Source organism: Taurulus bubalis, assembly GCF_910589615.1.
Source record: "Taurulus bubalis genome assembly, chromosome: 19".
Classification (NCBI taxonomy): domain Eukaryota; kingdom Metazoa; phylum Chordata; class Actinopteri; order Perciformes; family Cottidae; genus Taurulus; species Taurulus bubalis.
The window spans coordinates 3,799,286-3,819,285 of record NC_136607.1 but is presented as its reverse complement, the minus strand read 5'-3'; the positions used below and the strand labels follow the sequence as shown (position 1 = coordinate 3,819,285).

At 41.5% G+C, this 20,000-nt stretch overlaps 1 protein-coding gene across 1 annotated transcript in view; it reads right to left on the bottom strand.

The window, feature by feature from the left end:
* The window catches only part of tcf4 (transcription factor 4), a 197,980-nt gene that overhangs the window by 132,104 nt on the left and 45,876 nt on the right, over positions 1-20,000 (bottom strand). Inside the window, exons 4-5 of the mRNA XM_079234873.1 lie at positions 16,332-16,387; positions 13,107-13,185 (exon numbers count right to left, since the gene is read on the bottom strand). Of these exons, the coding sequence (XP_079090999.1) occupies positions 13,107-13,185; positions 16,332-16,387 (135 nt within the window). The remainder of the gene's footprint in view (positions 1-13,106; positions 13,186-16,331; positions 16,388-20,000) is intronic.

Here is a 20,000-nt window from a genome sequence, read left to right as displayed (position 1 = left end):
TTGTTGATGTAGATAACATGCATTGCCCGTTAATGACGCCGCATCCCGTATATATATATATATATATATATATATTTGTATATAGAGTATATAAAGTATATGTATGTATATATATATATATATATATATATATATATATATAATATGCATGTTTGTATGTGTGTGTATACTGTATATATATATCAATATATTATATAGGCTTGCTGTTGATTTCCAATGCATATCTTGAAAATCAATAACACCTGATGAAAGAAAGAGACATCGTTCAGATGCAGTATCACTGTAATGCTGCCACCAAGCATTCAAGCGGAATATAGAAAACTACAAATAGTATCTGACAAAGTATCCATACATTGTGTGTGTGTGTGTGTGTGTGTGGACCGAAGAGAAGAACTGACTAATTCATTAAAATGACATTACGGTTTCCCTTGGCATGAAGCAGTGATGAAAAGCTACGACATAAGAGCTACGAGGAAGATGGCACAGCGGTTGCTAAGCAGTTAAGTTCCGCCCAAGGACTTACGACTGGTACCGCTGCTCAATTTGCATTGAGGCTCGCATTCATGTATCGCTTTTTTTTTTTACAAAGTTAGCTAGCTAGCAGCTGACATCTCCACTCTTATTTACGCCTCGTAAACTGTGGAGATCTGGAGATTGGCCGTTTGTTTCTTCAGCCGCCGGAGGGGGAGAAAACATGTTAACGTGTACAATTACAAGCAGAAAAATGTAGAAATATTTTTTTTTTTGCCCAAATTCTATTCATTTATTTAGCAGGAGGCGGGTAACGATTTGCGTCAGTGACAAGACTTTTGGTGTCACTCTCCCCATCCCGATGTTATCCTTTTCCATAACTCTCTCCATTCATAATCTCTACCGTATCCTTTCTTTCTCTACCTGTTTCTCTTTTCATCGCCGTGCAACATTGTTGCAGAACTATCTGCATCAGTACTGCTCTTGGTTTTTTTGTTCCTCGTCTCTCTCTTTCTCTCTCTCTGCCTGTCTTCCTTTCATCCTTCGCCATCTGCCTTCCTCCATCTCATTTTCTCTCTCTCTCTCTCTCTCTGTAACTCTTCTTGTCTCTTTCTCTCTCTCTCTCCACGTCTCTCAACCCTCCCTCTCGTCTCCCTAAAAACTTGGCAGTGATCCCCGTCGTGTTTTTTTTTTTTTACTCCTCATTTGGGGGATTGAGAATGAATGCGATCCAATCTAGACCTCGGCTAAGAGACATGAATTTTCATTAATTACAACCTTGTCAGCAAAAGCATTATGGGAGCTGAATATGAAAATGCTAATGAGCGCAGCTCATTTGCATATTTCTCTTTGTTGGAATGTCATTAATTATTACGTTTTATGATGATGAATGCAGCTGTCGATGGCTGGCCCTCCATGTCTAATTAGCTATCAGAAAATCCTCCGATCAAAAAAATGGACAGGGATCCCAAACTTTACTTTTTTCGTTGTACACCTCGTTCACTTTCCCTCTTTGCCACTCTGTCACCGTTGTTTACCGACCCTTTTTCCCCCCCTATCATTTCCCAGCAAGATAACGCCACGCTTCCTTTCTCTAATGCTCATTATATTCCTCAATTTCTCCTTATCTCAATTTAGTTAAGTCTCTCTTTCTATGTTTTGGATTATTTGCCTTGATTTATCTCTTTTCTTTCTCAAACATTTTTCTTATTCGCCTCCATCCTTTATATTTTGTTCTCAACCTTTGTTCGTCACAGATCTAAATTAGCCTATCCTGGTTTGGGGACGTGACACACGGTGCAATGTCGGACCAACATGAAGGCATGTAGGTTTCCTCCCTCATGCTGTTCCCTGCAGATTCATCCCTCTTTGCGTAGCTCTAGCTAGCTTAGCCCGGTGCTTTAGCTACTTCAGAACAAATTAAACCTGCTCCTTTTACGTGTTTACAGGCATTAAGTCTGAACTTTCTGTTTGAACATAAAAATCAGCTCAATAAACACAATCTCAACCTGTAGAAAGTGTGTAGCAAGTTAGCTAGCTTAGCCTGGTGCTCTAGCTAAATGAAACCTGCTCCTCTTGAAGGATTTACTGGTATCTACTCTGAAAGTCTGTGTTGAAACAAAAAATAAAATTACCTCGACAAACACAAGCTAAACCTGTGTAATGAATTAACAAGCTAGCTAACGTCTTGTTCAACGATCAGCAATGTGAAAAAACAAAGTTAGCCACTAGGATATGTTTGTAATAACATACAATCTGATTATCTCTTTATAACCTAGGTGACACCTAAAAATGGAGGTGAATCACTGATGAAATGATTCGGTTCCAGTCATAACTCTGTTCAGTACTGTTGAGAACTTTGAGACTTGGACAGACAATCAGTTGATCACAGCTACTGTACTAGCGGAGGACCTCCAACATTGCTGCCAGAAGTTATTACATCACCAGAGGATCCTGTATTACTGCCCCATGTCTCTCCTCACCTGTCTCTTTATTGTTGTTCCTTCCATCTCTCTTTCTCTATTGTCTGAGAGGAGTAACAATGAAGACTAAACAAATCCCCCCTTCCAAAAAAAAAAAGAGCCACTAACGAACACCCCCCCTCACTTGGCTTAATGAATGCCAGGCTTAATTAGAGCACCATGATGTCAGAGGCATTAATTATCAGTTGGCTTCGTTTCAGAAAACCCACAGTCTTTCTCTCTGTCTCTCCTCTCTCTCTCTTAGTTTCCCTCTGCATCTGTTTTTCTCTTTCAGTTTTTTATTTTTATTTTTTTTCTGTTTTCCAAACTGCTCAAACTGAGACTTCTCTCTCTCATGTGTAGCTTGTCTTTCAAAATAAGAAACTCATTGTTAAATAATGTCTGATTTACGCTACTTTACAGCGCGTGTCTAAATCTGATAGACATCGGATTCGTGGCAATGCGACACAAGTCTGAACAGTCAAATCTGATACATGTGACTTTTGCAGAGCTCTCCAGTAGTGGTGTGGCATACGAGATGATGTTGGTGCTGCTAGAGAAAGACGAAGGGCACGCTGACGGAGATCGTCAGGGGATGCGTCCACATCGGCATGCAAATGTTATGCGTGTTTTAAGGCATTTACACATCCTGTTTTTTTCTTTTTTTCTTGCGAATAGTTTGCCCATCAAAATATCTTTATTGAATTGTTTTTGTTGTGAATACTTTCACACAAAATGCAAATAGTACATGGCGAAAGAGTGGCGTATTTTAATTGTTTCGGATCTTTCGTAAACAAAACAGCAACAGGGATGTTATGTAGTCCGATCTAAGACGGCACACTTTACTACTCCTTTTAACCTTGACGAAGACCTTTCTGTTCCTATACCTTTCACAATAAAAGTACTTGACATATATTATTCCATGGGGAGTATTTTGCATTTCTGCATGGTTCATCCACCACGCCTTAGGTGTGTAAAGGCCTTCAACCTGCAATACGTTAGACAACTTGTCGTCAAGCTGAAAATACGACATTTCATCACATAGGTTGGCAAACAACAGCCTTCATCAGTGACACATACCGATGAAGACCCTTTATTAACTGCAACCCATTTATTTTACAGTAATCACTCCTTTTAGCTCTGCTGTTCTCACACTCCTGACTTCTCAGTGGTATGGAAACAGCAACATTATGCCCACACTGAAGGAAGTAGGACAGTAAGGGTACCTCTATTTATTTTATTTGTAAAAGTATTTTCCTGTCATGCTTCATTTCATCTTCTTTGTAAAAATGTGCCAACATTTGCCACAAAGCCAAAATGAAGAAAAAACAACAATGTTATTGTTTTTGAATTGTTATTACAACCTAAATAATTGTTGGACTGAACAAAAATATAATTTACATGATCAAATTTCCTGTTCTAAAAGGTCTTCATCGTTCTGGAAAAGGCTGTCTACAAGATTTAGTGTGCGCCTCTCTCTCAAATGATAAAATACAGTTCATCTTTGGCCTCTGGGAGCCACAGTTCTAACTGAAGAGCTCTCTCTCCTTCCCTCTCTCACTCTCACAATAAACATACTGTTTCATGCTGCACATCTCTATCTCTCTCTCACACACAAACAAGCACTCTCTCCCCGCCACACAAACACACACACCGTAGCGTGGCTGGCCAGATGGGACTCTTCCACATGACCAAGCCGATCAATCAACACTGAAGGGCCCAGGTGCTACTACGCACCATTTCACCGTCTGTCACACTCTCTCTCTCACACACACACACACACACACACACATACACACTCACACGCACACAAGTTGTACACATACATAGCGGCAGAGACATACAGTGATAGAAAGATAAAGGACACACACACACACACACACATGCACAGTAACATGAATGACCCAGGCTTGGTCTCCAGAGGCCTCATCTGGATGGATGACAGAAGATGGAGCAGGAAGACAGGCATAAATACAGACAGTCCGGCAGAGAGACAGACACATAGATAGACAGTGGCTCTAGAAATGGCAATGTCGACCTGTCGGTGGGTCAATCACTTTGGTCCAGACTGAAATATCTCTATATTTGATGGCTTGCTATGACATTTGATACCGCCTATCAGGCATGGCTGTAGACTCTTAGTTGTGTTTCTTGATTGAAGAGGAATCTTTGACATGAAGGCAGTTAAAAAAAAAAAAAAAGATTTGTGACACCCAGGTAAACCCAGACCACCCTTGAAGCCACCCAGTTGCCAGAAAAACAGTTGTCATTGCAAACCGCGGATACGTTGAATGTGGAGGTTTCTGAACCAAAAACAAGTTTTACAACAACAGATGACTTGGTTCAAAGTTAGAAAAAAGAAAACCTTGTTTGTATTGAAATGATAACGTAACAACGTAGCTAACGTAAATGAATAACAACCGCCCTTAGCAGACTTTCATGCATAACGTCAAGTGTAACTACAATAGGTAAAGGGCAGAAATACCCAAATCCCACTAACACCTGCCATTGGAATTACAGACCTACGGTTTAGGTGTTCCTTAGCCTCACCATTTATCCTTTTCATAAAATGATAATTAGCTCTGACAGTTCTTCAAGAAACCTTCACAAAGTACTCCAAGACGCCTCCATCCTCACCGCTCAGGAACCCCGAAGTGCTCCACGATGAACCGCAGCTTTCAGAGTGTACGTTTCCGTACATCTCCACCCTCGGCCCCTCTCGCCTTGACGAGACCTATTATTACGATGTCAGATCTAATTACACAGACAATTCACGGGTGATACACAGCCCCTTCAAAACAATAATATACTAAATGGTCTGCAGTGGCTTGCATTGTGCGGCCGTGTTAATGCACTGAAGTCAATGCCGCACTAATCAATGCATGACAGCCATTCAAAATACTCTGAGAATGAGACAGTGGCTGTTCAGTTTCAATCAGCGGGGACAATAGAAACAAAACCACTGAGGGCGGAGCGGGATATGAAGGACGTTAAAAGAAAGTCATTTATGTATTTGAGTCTTTTAGTTTATTATTCATTGTTATTTTATTGTGCCTGTTGACCTGGTTTTATCTGTCTTAGTCTTTGCTGTAAAATTATCTTGAATTTAAATCTTATTTAAAAACATGCAAGACGTTTTTTTATTATAATTGTATATGCATCAAAATGTAGGTTGCTGATACATTTGCATTCATACCATTTGGGAGACCTTTGGGAACATTCCTAACTCAACGGTCCACTTACTAGCTTCTCAGCGCTGTTGGCTTTGTCTTGTGGTCTTCATTCAGGTGATGGAGGAGGCTCAGCTGTTGATCTGTAATAACAGGTGGCTCTATGTGTAACCACTGTCTCTGTTCAAGTGATCCAAACACACATCCAAAAATAGAAAATGTATCATGAACAGTTTGATAACCCGATTGAATCCTCTGAACCCCAAAATCCGATGGCGGGATGGAAAAGCAAGTCTTCTTGAAACTATCGCCAAAGCTACAGCGTTTATCTCATGCAGAAGCCGTGCAAACTGTCATAAGAATAATCCATTGCATTGGTAATGCTTGTGGGCACTTGGAGAAATGTATATGTTGAATCCATTGTTTCCAATTTTGGTTACGTGTTTATGATTTATGGCATTGTAACTGTGTTGTACTTCACAAAATACATATGAGGGGTTCTGGAATATTAAGACATTTATATAAATTAAACAATAAATACATTGTAAAAAAATATTGAAAAAACTGATAATGAAAAGTGATTTTACATCCAATCATTCATTTTAAAAAGCTGATTATTTGTGTCAACGCATTTCCTTTCCTCATTTCCTCATTCCTCAGCTCTTGTTCCCTAATTTCATCTAATTTCTTCTCCTCTTCTTTACGTTTAAACATTCCGAGCACAAAGACCCAGACGCAGCAGGGAAAGACAGGGGGACGACCTTGGCACCACACCCAGCTAAGGGGAGGAGCTGATGGGGTAGAGTGGGAGACAGGAGAGCCTGGTCTCCGTTCAGGGCAGAAGGGGTGAGAAAAGTAGAGGATGGTAAAGAGACAAAGGGAAGGAAACAAATACAGATATAGAGGATGTGAAAAGGAGATAAGGATATAAGGGGAGAGGAAAAATGGAGAGAAATGGAGAGTAAATAAGATGAGAAAAGAAAAGAGAAAATATGTATATGTAAAATATATATTTCTGAAGAGAAAAACTAAAAAGGAAACAAAGGCTGAACAAAAGACAGACAGAAGAAAAGATGGAGAAAGAGAGAGAGAGATATGTATTTCTATATAAAGTGTCCAGATGTGACCTCCTCAGAGGGGGTCCAGCCTCGTGGCTCAACACTCATTAATAAGGTCACGCAGAGGTGAGACAGACGGCTGACTCACTACAATTCTACAAAAACAACGAGGACAAGGAGGAGGGAGCCAAGATCATCATGGCCATACCAGTTCTTTATATACTGTAAGGTTATGTTTATTGCTGTTTTTATCATATATAACAATGTATTAATACTAATACTAATAATAATGAAACAGGTTTTCAGTGGCTGATATTCATGGCTGCAATTTTTTTTTTATTTCAGTTTTTATTTTGTTATTTTTTCTTCAAGGTCAAATTCATTACATGAAATGTTATTTTAGAGCTTACTGTTCATTAAAAGCAACAGCTCCAAAGCTGTCTGGCGTACACATGCAACACGTGTAGAAACAGAAACACAAAACGCGAGACCAGGTCTTCGCAGCAGCTAATTGGATCTTTTCAGGCCGTTCTCAATCACATGCGTACTTATAGCAACGAAGAGCAATGCATCTTTTGTATATGCACGTAACCATGAGCCAGGACGTGCAGGGCTGCTTCTAAGGAAGTCAGGTGACGTAGAATACAGAGCGATAAAGGTCTGGAGGGATGGACGAGTCAGACAAACATAGGACTTTCACCCAGGAGATCACCGTTTGTTTCCTGTGTGAAACCAAAAGTTTGCTTATTTTACCTTACTTTTGGCAACCTATGTACTTAACCAACCAACGGCACCGACATGAGTTAGGGAACAAACAACAATTCATTCCTAAACCTAACCAAGCAGTGTTTGTTGCCTAAAGAAGGTTTTGCACTGGAGGCGCTTGGAAATGATTAGAACGAAAGAGATATTTTGTAATTTTTGGTGTTAAAATGACAATCCCGGTCGGTCCACAAATTTGGATCCAGACAGAAACATCTTAGCCACTATTGAATGGATTGCTAAATAATTTGTTCTACCATGAGGTTGACACAACCATTGACGAGTTGCTCTGAAATGTGGTTCAGACCCGGAGGATGATGTTCACATGTTTTTGGTGAACCGTTAAATTCATCTAGCGCCATCATCTGGTCAAAATTGAAATGTATCCAAGATTTTCCATTCATGACCTTTACTACTTTAGTTCTGCAGCAGTCCTTTGCGTTTAGTGCCACAAGACAATTTTTGCATGCTAACTCGCTCCCATTGAGCTCAAACACCGCTATGCTAAATATTGTACAGCCTCCCTGTGTGTGCTAGCATGGCTGCTTTGATGGCGCTAAGCCAACACTTCCCCTGAGGCTAAATGCATACCGCGTGCACAGAGAACATCTATCTTCTGGTCTGGCGAATAATACAAATTGCTTGCTGACAACCAGTCAAGAACTGTGGCCATAGCCTAAAACTGTAAAGAGTGTGGCGCAGAGCAACTTCTGTGGTAACATCACTCTGTGTTCCGTCACGTCTTCTCGGACGAAATCAGGTTTTTGAAATGACAGAATGAAAGCACTAGAAGCTGGTAGCACGAAGCCGCTGCGCTTTAGGATCAGACTGAAGCCACATCAGATCGTTTATTTATAACAGAACAGAATGTGCTTACCGGCTGAAACCACTGAGCCTCTCATTTACTATGTAGGTGACAGTTACGAAGGAGGGGGTGGGGGTAGGGGTGGAGGGGGTTATGGTGGTGCACCTGCTCTGCAAGGCAACTACACACAGGTAGATAGAAACACTCACACATACTCTGGAACCACATGAAAGCCTCAACATTTGTGCACAAACTGTAACACACACAAGTCAAAGAGCATGATTGCAGTCATTCACACAAGAAAACACACACACACACACACACACACACACACACACACACACACACACACACACACACAAATGAACACGCACATACATCTAACCACATAAAAACACACTGATAAAGAAGCTTACATCATTCACTCAGATACTGACACAGTAACCTGCCAACGTGCACCGACACACACACACACACCACCATAAACCCCCCCCCCACACACAGAAGTTGCCATCACAAATGTACTGATGTAATAATCATTCAAACACACACCCAAAGACACATATGTATGCATTACATACAAACATCCACACAGCAAACAACTGTATGCACACTTATATAAACATATATATATATATATATATATATATATATATATATATATATATATATATATATATATATATATATATATATATATATATATATATATACATTCACATATAGTGCAGGTTCACATTTACACATAAAACACACACACACACATCTTCTGATTGCTTTTCTGTGTGTGTGTGTGTGTGTGTGTGTGTGTGTGTGTGTGTGTGTGTGTGTGTGTGTGTGTGTGTGTGTGAGTGTGTGTGTGTGTGTGTGTGTGAGTGAGAGACTTTGTGTGTGTGTCGGCAGATTAATCTAGTGGGGTCGTTGAGATGACACTAATCCCTTCGCTGATTATCTAGAGCATAACATCACTCTAATCTGATGGTGGGGGGTTAAGAAAGACAGACAAGGTTAGAGAGGAGAGAGAGGAGGGAGAGAGAGAGGAGAGAGAGAGAGGCATGCGTTCACACTCAACATGTTCAGGTTGGGTTCATTAAACTCTGCATTGTTTCTTTCTTTTTAGTTCATTTCAGGTGAGAGAGAGAAAGTGAGACAGAAGGGCCAAGCTTATGCATGTGAACGATATATCCAGGATGTCAAACTGATAGACAAATAGATAAAGATAAATAGATAAAGATAAACCTATATGTCTATATATATATATATATATATATATATATATATATATATATATATATATATATATATATATATATATATATATATATATCACAAAGTGAACCACCACATCCCGGGTGACCGAGTCAGAAGACAATGAACAACACTGTTCCTTTATAAGTCTTTATACACTGTTGAGATCATTAAAAATCAAAAGCAGCATGTGTATACCATCAGTATACTCTCAGTAGCTAGCATATACACATTTTGAATAAATTACTTCCAGGGGTTACTGAGGCATCGTATTCATGAGAATAGGGCATAAAATAACCTTGACAACCGTCGCACCTTAGCATTGAGGAATAATACCATTGCATCGTAAAGCGATGACCAACCAACCAACCATTTGGCACCCAGCGAAACCTGAATGACCAATAATGCTTGAGTAAATACTGCATCTAAATCCACCTAGTAATCTGGTGGAAACATCTTAAAGATGACCTAAAATGCCCTGTCAACCAACTAACTCAACCAACTAGTCCTAGTAGAATTTGTCTGGTTTGGAGAGGATAACATCTCTTTCTTTTTCATGATGATCTTTAGCACATGGCTTGAGACTGTCAGCACTGGGGAAAAAAAGTTAAAAGCATTTTTGTGGCCAACATTTGTGGAAAGAAGAGCAGCAAAGTCGCTCTCTGGCACTAAGAACACACAATCACTGATATCAATGAGGGCTCTGTGGTTTTAGTATTGCTACTGAAACGCTACATTTTCTATCAAGACGTGCAAAAAGAGAGGGAAAAGCCAACAGACACGGAAGACAATTGGATTTACCCAGAACAGTCACTGGTAGAAAGTGAAGAGGGTGTGTGTGTGTGTGTGTGTGTGTGTGTTCCATATCCCCGGCTGTCTCTGTCTCTTAGCGTTATCATTATCAAAGTAAATTGCGGTTCCCGCGTGCCAGATGAAGAATATAATATTTCCATTTCCGACTCTGCGTCGCCTCTTTTCTCTCTGCCTCTGCAGCTTCATACCGTGATCACAACACTGTCACAACACATCGCGCGCACAATGGATCATCCTCGCCAAAGCCCACAATTCTGAAAGTTTTGCATCCCTTTTTGTTTTGTTTTATTTTATTGACATGTGTATGTTTCCTTATTAACCGCAGTGTGTGTTCAAAGCTAACTGACCAGAATTAGCTCAACATTGTTAGGTTTATTTTAGTAGATTTAAATGAGGAACCATGTGCTGTCAAAGAGAACTCTCGCCTACACACAGAATTGAGAACATTTTGGAGTTACAATGCAAAAGAAATGTTGGACTGAGGTGGTTTAGTTTCAGTCTTGAGCCCTTAGTTGACTGCTATAGCATAATTATTAATTACAAATATTGCATGCTTTCAACATTGTGGTGATATTTCTGGACAGACAAAAGCCAGATACAGTTCACCCACTTCCGAGTGGAAAGACTTGACTAATCTGCACAAAGTCCTGACCTTAACCTCATCCAACCCCTTATGGCTGAACCGAAACACAGACTGTGAACCAGGTCTTCACCCAAAATCAGTGATGGATGGGAACATCCAGGTTGTGGAATCTGGTTGAAAGCCTGGAGCCAAAAAGGCGGAGGCCTTTGTAGCAACACGTTACCAGTGTATGACCAGCAAGAGCTCCAACACCATCATTTAGTTTGCTGACGACACGCCGCTACTCACTCGAATATACAGCCCACGTCGAGGAGGTCAGAGACCTGGCATCGTGTTGCCAGGACGACAGCCTCCACTCCAGCACCAGCTAAACTGAGCTTCATCATGTACTCCAGGAAGCGACAGAGAGAAGGACTCGCCATCTTCCATCACCATCTCAGGGGTCTACATCAGCGAGGACCTGACCTGGACTTGCCACACCGACCCCATCGCAGAGCACGCGAGACGGGAGGCGCTCCAACACGGACTCCGGGATGCTCTGCAGCTTCTACAGGTGCACCGTTGAGAGCATCTTGACCGGCTGGTGTGGCCGTAGCACTGCCCTCCACCGTCAGTGCATCACCAGGAAAGAGCTGCCGTTGATGGAGGACCTCTACACCCAGCGGAGCAGGGAGGCAGGCCAACAGGATTATCAGAGACCCCAATCACCCCAGACACAAACTGTTCTGCCTGCTGCCGTCTGGCAGACGGTCCTGCAGCACTCGGTCTAGCACCAACCAGGCTCAGAGGCAGCGTCATCCCACAAGACATACGACTGCTGAACTCACACTCAATATTGTCACATTACCCTATTATATAATATGTTTACACCTGTGTATGTATATTTACACTTATCATCAGGCATATACATTACTGTATCCCTGTTTATAGTGAGTTCATTCACATGCAATCCCTGTCTATCGCAAACGTTTATACATTTATACTGTTATATTTCATTTTGTATATTATACATGCCTGGTTTTTATGAAACATATTGAATGAGCTTTGAAAGCTTTACATCTAAGATTGCCATTGCCAAGTCCTGCTTCTCCTGTAATTGTTGTGCATATAACATTATAAACCTTAAGCATCATTAACGGCCAGAGTTACAGAATGAAATGTTCAATATTCATATATTCAATTCAATTCAGTTTATTTTATATAGCCCAACATCACAAATACAAGTTTGCCTCGGAGGGCTTTACAATCTGTACACATGACATCCCTGTCCCGGGACCTCACATCGGATCAGGAAAAACTCCCCCAATAAAGATAGTAAAAACCCTTTTACAGGGAAAAAGGGGAAGAAACCTGAGGGAGTGCTCTCCCTCAGGTTTCTTCTCCCTCCCCGGATGGACAGAAGCAAAGGCAAAAGCATAAAATACTGCATGACCCAAAACAAAAGCTAAAACCCACTTGTGTTAACTCTTTGTGGCTTCAGAATGGAAGGCTTCACATCTAATGACTCACAAGAGAAAGGTGATTAAAACCCAACAAATGAGACAGAAAGAGAGCAGGTAGAGCCAGAGAGCTGAGAGCTGACATCTTCCATATTTGATGCATCCAGTCAAAGGTAATTAAGCTCTGTGTGTGTGTGTGTGTGTGTGTGTGTGTGTGTGTGTGTGTGTGTGTGTGTGTGTGTGTGTGTGTGTGTGTGAGAGAGAGAGAGAGACAGAGAGGCAGATTATCTGTGTCAGTGGCCATTTGCTCACAACTGGCGCCACATCGAGAGAGCCAGAGGCAGAGAGCATCATGGGTAAATGAGCACACACTGCCTGCCATTTTCCACACAGCGGGCCGAGGGAGAGAGAGAAATAGCACGCCAGATGACCTGTCTCCTCCAGTGTACGATAGTGGTTCACTAATTTTCTACACAAACAAACCCACACACACACACACACACACACACACACACACACACACACACACACACGCACACACACACACACAGTCGTGTTTTCATGACTTTTGGGGACATTACATTGACTTACATTCATTTCCTTAAGACCCGAACCCTAACCATAACTGCTACAAGCTTAGTGCTAACCCTAACCTTAAGCCAGATCACCCAAAGATGTAATGATGCAACCCACAAACTGGGTAATCACATATTTGTCCCCACATGACTATTAAAACACGTCTACACACACACACACACACACACGCACACAGACACACACACAGTCTGTGGCGTACCTGTGAGCCGGCTGGAAGAGGCGTACGGAGGTGAGAGGCTGTCATGTGACGCCATGTACTGAGAACCATCTGCATAATTCTGAAAAAAAGAAAGAGACACCAATTATATTTCCTGATTTTATAAAGCTGTCATTACCTTGAGCAGCAGCAGTAGTTATAAGAGTTCCAATAAACAGGTCGCGTGTGGTTTTCAAACAACGCTCGCTGGCCTGAGCAACACGTCTGACATGTTCTTCCTTTGAGAGTCACATGACAGCGTTCCCACGCGATGCCCTGGTGACAGACTGAGGTAGAAATGACCAAAGGCCGTGTATAAGCAGTGGACGTAATGACCTCAGGGTTCTATGCTCTGACCTCAGGGTGCTATGATCGAACCTCAGGGTTCAATGCTCTGACCTCAGGGTTCTATGATCTAACCTCAGGGTTCTATGCTCTGACCCCAGGGTTCTATGATCTAACCTCAGGGTTCTATGATCTAACCTCAGGGTTCAATGCTCTGACCTCAGGGTTCTATGATCTAACCTCAGGGTTCTATGCTCTAACCTTAGGGTTCTATAAACTGACCTCAGGGTTCTATGATCTGACGTCAGGGTTCTAAGCTCGGATCTCAGGGTTATATGCTCTGATCTCATGGTTCTATGCTCTGACCTCAGGGTTCCATTCTCTGATCTCAGGCTTCTATGCCCTTATCTCAAGGTTATATGCTCTGACCTCAGGGTTCTCTGAACTCAGGGTTCTAAGCTCTGATCTCAAGGTTCTATGCTCTGACCTCAGGGTTATATGCACTGACCTCAGGGTTCTATTCTCTGACCTCAGGGTTCTATGCTCTCATCTCAGGGTTCTATGCTCTGATCTCAGGCTTCTATGCCCTTATCTCAAGGTTCTATGCTCTGACCTCAGGGTTCTATGCTCTGACCTCAGGGTTCTATGCTCTGACCTCAGGGTTCTATGCTCTAACCTTAGGGTTCTATAAACTGACCTCAGGGTTCTATGATCTGACGTCAGGGTTCTAAGCTCGGATCTCAGGGTTATATGCTCTGATCTCATGGTTCTATGCTCTGACCTCAGGGTTCCATTCTCTGATCTCAGGCTTCTATGCCCTTATCTCAAGGTTATATGCTCTGACCTCAGGGTTCTCTGAACTCAGGGTTCTAAGCTCTGATCTCAAGGTTCTATGCTCTGACCTCAGGGTTCTATGCACTGACCTCAGGGTTCTATGCTCTGATCTCAGGGTTCTATGCCCTTATCTCAAGGTTCTATGCTCTGACCTCAGGGTTCTATGCTCTGACCTCAGGGTTCTATTCTCTGACCTCGGGGTTCTATGCTCTGATCTCAAGGTTATATGCTCTGACCTCAGGGTTCTCTGAACTCAGGGTTCTAAGCTCTGATCTCAAGGTTCTATGCTCTGACCTCGGGGTTCTATGCTCTGACCTCAGGGTTCTATGCTCTGACCTCAGGGTTCTATTCTCTGACCTCGGGGTTCTATGCTCTGACCTCAGGGTTATATGCTCTAACCTCAGGGTTCTATTCTCTGACCTCAGGGTTCTATTCTCTGATCTCAGGCTTCTATGCCCTTATCTCAAGGTTATATGCTCTGACCTCAGGGTTCTCTGAACTCAGGGTTCTAAGCTCTGATCTCAAGGTTCTATGCTCTGACCTCAGGGTTCTATGCACTGACCTCAGGGTTCTATTCTCTGACCTCAGGGTTCTATGCTCTGATCTCAGGGTTCTATGCCCTTATCTCAAGGTTCTATGCTCTGACCTCAGGGTTCTATGCTCTGACCTCAGGGTTCTATTCTCTGACCTCGGGGTTCTATGCTCTGATCTCAAGGTTATATGCTCTGACCTCAGGGTTCTCTGAACTCAGGGTTCTAAGCTCTGACCTCAGGGTTCTATGCACTGACCTCAGGGTTCTATTCTCTGACCTCAGGGTTCTATGCTCTGATCTCAGGGTTCTATGCTCTGATCTCAGGCTTCTATGCCCTTATCTCAAGGTTCTATGCTCTGACCTCAGGGTTCTATGCTCTGACCTCAGGGTTCTATTCTCTGACCTCGGGGTTCTATGCTCTGACCTCAGGGTTCTATGCTCTGACCTCAGGGTTCTATTCTCTGACCTCGGGGTTCTATGCTCTGACCTCAGGGTTCTATGCTCTAACCTCAGGGTTCTATTCTCTGACCTCGGGGTTCTATTCTCTGACCTCAGGGTTCTATTCTCTGATCTCAGGCTTCTATGCCCTTATCTTAAGGTTCCATGCTCTGATCTCAGGGTTCTCTGAACTCAGGGTTCTAAGCTCTGATCTCAAGGTTCTAAGCTCTGATCTCAGGGTTCTATGCTCTGACCTCAGGGTTCTATGATCTTTACTAAATGAGCATCCAGCTGTATTTAAAAAGACTTGAAACTAGAGATTGCGACCAGAAATTCCTGTTTGCAATGTTTACTGAGGTAATAAATAAATACTTTCCTAAAATCAGACTTCCCTTTCGACCAGAAGAGTCGCCCCCCCGATGGCCATTAGAAAAAATGAAAGTTAAAGGCACTTCCGTGTTGGCTTTACTTTTCAGAAGCAGAAATAGCCACATGTTAGGGACTCTTTTGGGAGAGGGAGGTATGGAGGGGATTTATAATATGTGGCATGTAAAATGTTCTTAATGAATTTAAGGGTTAGAAGTTTTGAACAAAAGGTATCGCTGGGCACTGGTACCAACATCCAGGTACCAGTTCATCCCACTCTGGCTTCACATTTCCTTTCAGTCATCTAAATTATACTTTCAATAAAAAAAGCGTGTCCTTAAAAAAAATAATGTTTATGAATTTGCTGGCAGGTCTCTGTTCTCATGTAACACAAGATGTAAAACGTGTAGCCCACATACACTGGACCACTTCATCAGTCAAGGGCAGACTGGGTTTTCAACTGTAAAAAAAATCCAATTGTAAACACAACAAAGACGTATAAGAGATCTGACATCTGACTACTCAATTTTCAAACCAGATGTTGAAAATATGTAAATGCATTCGTCTCAGCAACACGCACATGTAATCTTATCTCCTCAGTAACATGTCAGAACATAACCAATGTATTAATTATGGTAGTGCTATTACCAGTAGTTAGTAGCAGTTCTAATGATAGTAATGCCAATAATAGTAATGTTCCACATGCTAAAAATCTATTTAACAGTAATTAAAGCAAATCATTATCATTAGTAAGTATGGTTGTTGGTAGTTACCTTGGAAGAACGACTTCCACTCGCCCATGACCCTGCACTTGTTCTCTCCTCCATATCTGTAAGATGATGAAAAGAAGATACATTTAGAAAAGAAAGACACAACATTGCGGTACAGGTTAGGAAAGTGTAACTAGGAGTTGATAATCTGGAAGGATTTTTTTCAAATTACATTTTGAGAAAACAAAAGAAACCAAAGATCCAATCCTTTCATGTAGTTTGTTCAACAAAGATAAAGATAATTTCAAGGAACAAATCATGATGTACAGTAATACCCTGCCATCATCGTTACTGAGAAATAAAGAAGGAAAAAAAAAATCATGCAAGTGAACAAAAAGTAATTTCAAATTAATTTAACAAAAGTTGAAAATGCAAAAGTCGAAGATGCAATTTGTTGTACTTGATGTTTCAAAACACAGTTTTATTTAAATTCCCCGTTAGCATTTACTCAGGGACTGCTATCGTGAACGTCGTTCCCAAATCCACATTTCAATCATTGAAATGATCATGTCAGTGATCCTCACTTTTCATCACATCACCTTCAACATTAACCACATTTAATATGACTGTACAGTGTCTATAATCAACTACTGGGGGGTTAATCATTATCTCTCCATGATCCATGTCATTTAACATTATTGATTACGATTATAGAGCCTTTAATATGTCTTTGTGAAATTGAATGGTCCTTTAAGCCTCTGCAGACCAATAATCCTCTGTCGTTACAGCAACCATGATGTTATATCTGTCAAAGGTCGGCCTGCAGACTGAGAGGTCACAGGTGACCGGATAATGGTTCTAGATGGGGATCACCAGAGTCAGTGGGCGTCATCCTTCAAACCTTAAATGGCTGTATATATGTGCATGGCAATCCATCCAATAGTTGAGCTATTCCACTAAAGATCATGAATCTCAAAACCATGGTGGCGCTAGAAGACAAGTCAGTGGATCACCATAGCAAGTGGGCTTCATCACTCTGGGGACCACACATGTCTGTTTACAGTTGGATGGCAATCCATCCAATAGTTGTGGAAATATTTCACTTAAAACCTTACATGTCAATATCTTGCTGGCGCTAATAGACAGGTCAGTGGATCACTAAAGCCAGTGGACTTCATCCTCTGGGGACCATGGATGTCTGTATGTATTTTAATGGCAATCTAGTTGATTAAATATTCCAGTATAGACCATACATGTCAACCTCATGTCATTAGAGGACCAGTCAGGGATCACCAAAGTCAGTGGGCTTCATCCTCTGGGGACCATGAATAGCATATCTGTATAGTTGCATGTCAATCAAATAGTTGTTCAGGGAACACACCTCAGGTGAATAGAATTATTAGTAAACTAAAAGATACAACCATGGGACTTCCCAAATTGATTACTTACATTAGACAATATTAGTTTTGTATTGGAAGTTTTCTGTAATGTTTAAATATGTATGCTTTCAAGAATGATTTGCATTGATTTCCAGAGGAAAAATCTGAACATTGCACAAAGCCAGGTTCAAAATCTAATTTTGTTGAGACATTAAAGTCAAAGTAAATGGAATTTTCGATATTTCTGCATTGACACTTTTACACACAACCCTTTTTGCTGTTTAAATATGAGGATTTGTTGGAAAAGACAGACGTACAAAGGTCAAGAGACACTGACGTCGCCATAGAGAGACAGAGAGAGAAGAAGGGATGAATGTTGCACATGACAGGTAGATCAGATCAGTTCATCCAGGTCACGGAAATGTGCAAACGCAGCTCTCGCTTACACTGCACACACACACACACACACACACACACACACACACACACACACACACACACACACACAGTTGTCTCATGCATTGTAGTGTACAAATCTCTCCACAATAGGCTCCCCATTGTGTCAGTGTGTATAGTGAGCCGCTTACATTCATTGTCGAGTCATTTGGAATGTCAGCTTATCTGTTAGTGTGTGTGTGTGTGTGTGTGTGTGTGTGTGTGTGTGTGTGTGTGTGTGTGTGTGTGTGTGTGTGTGTGTGTGTGTGTGCGTGTAATAGTACAATAGTAATGAACTGGTTCAGTTACAAAAAGCCTTTTGGAGTAAAAACCAAAAGCGGCTACCTCAACAAAAGTACCTTTGGGCTACATATTTGTGGAATAGAATGGAATAGCATGTATGCAGGTTTAGTTAAGATTACTCAAAATTGGTAAATTGGATTTTGGGAACATTTCCTTGATCAGTATTATCACATATTCAACAGTCATTTGGGTTCACAGAATATGTATTCAATGAGCAGATGGACTGATGTACACCTGGGTTCAGGGAACACAAACTATCACAACATATTTGCTAAGTGATTAGAATTCAAGGAGCGAACATTGTTCCTTAAACACAATCAATCAATCAAATGTCAGCAACATAGACGGAACCGCACAGGATCGGATGGAATTCGGGGAACAGACACTTAAGTAAAGGACTTATGGTAACACACACAGGATCAGTTGGATATAGAGAACACACACTTGATCAAGTGGTTTTAAAGAACACACACTTGATTTTGAAACACTTGATTTAGGGAACACGTACTGGAATGATTGGGTTTCGGGAGAACAACTATGATCTGTCGAATAACAAAACAAAACAACATAATTGAGTATAAAAGATTTCAATATGCAGCTCGTCTGCAGCTGTTCTCTAATATTCACTAGAATATTCAAGTGGTAATTGTCACTGTTTTGTATTTGATGCTTCCATCATACAGTTAAGCGGGTCAGGTTTACAGAAACTGAAGTATGTTTTCAACACTTTGGCAACATGTATGTGTTTGTCCTATAAAATCCTGAAAACAGGAGAGGAGGAGAGAAGAGAGGGAAGGAAATGAAATGAAAGTGGAGGTGGAGAGTTTGACAATAGCCGGTCCGGGCGCCAGAGGAGTGGAAGTGAAGGTGGAGAGGAAGAGGATGAGGAGGACCGCAATTAAAGAAAGCATCATTCACTATTGAAAAGTAAGAGGAGTGAGATTGGAAGGGAGGAGAGGAGAGGAAGAGGAGTAGAGAGTTAAAAGACGCAGAGGAGGAGGAGAGAAGGAGGCGTCCATGTGTCCTGCACCTGATAAGGCCTCCGATTGAGGGCTATAAATTACACCAGAGAGAGAATTCACACACAAGCAGGAAAACACACTCTTAAGAGCACACATGCACATACCTCTCTCTCTCTCTCTCACACACACACACATACACACACACACATGCACACACACACAGAGTGCAGGTCATCTATCATCAGTTAATGAACTTAGACTGACAGACAGCTCCATGTCTCTCACACTGATCCTATTAAGACCTGCTTGACACAAAACAGACTCCTATTAATACAGTTACCCTCTGTGTGTGTGTGTGTGTGTGTGTGTGTGTGTGTGTGTGTGTGTGTGTGTGTGTGTGTGTGTGTGTGTGTGTGTGTGTGTGTGTGTGTGTGTGTGTGTGTGTGTGTTCACTGAGGACAAAAACAGGTCTGTACCCGAGTATGATGATTGAGTCGCTCTTTATGCTTTTTAAAATGAGATATTTGTGTGTGTACGTGTGTATGAAGACCAGTCATGCTGGTAACGGAAAAAAATTAAAAATCATCAATATTTTTGTTTCTGCAGCATGTGATATTAAAAATAAAACACTGTAAAAGGCTGACTTGAAAGAT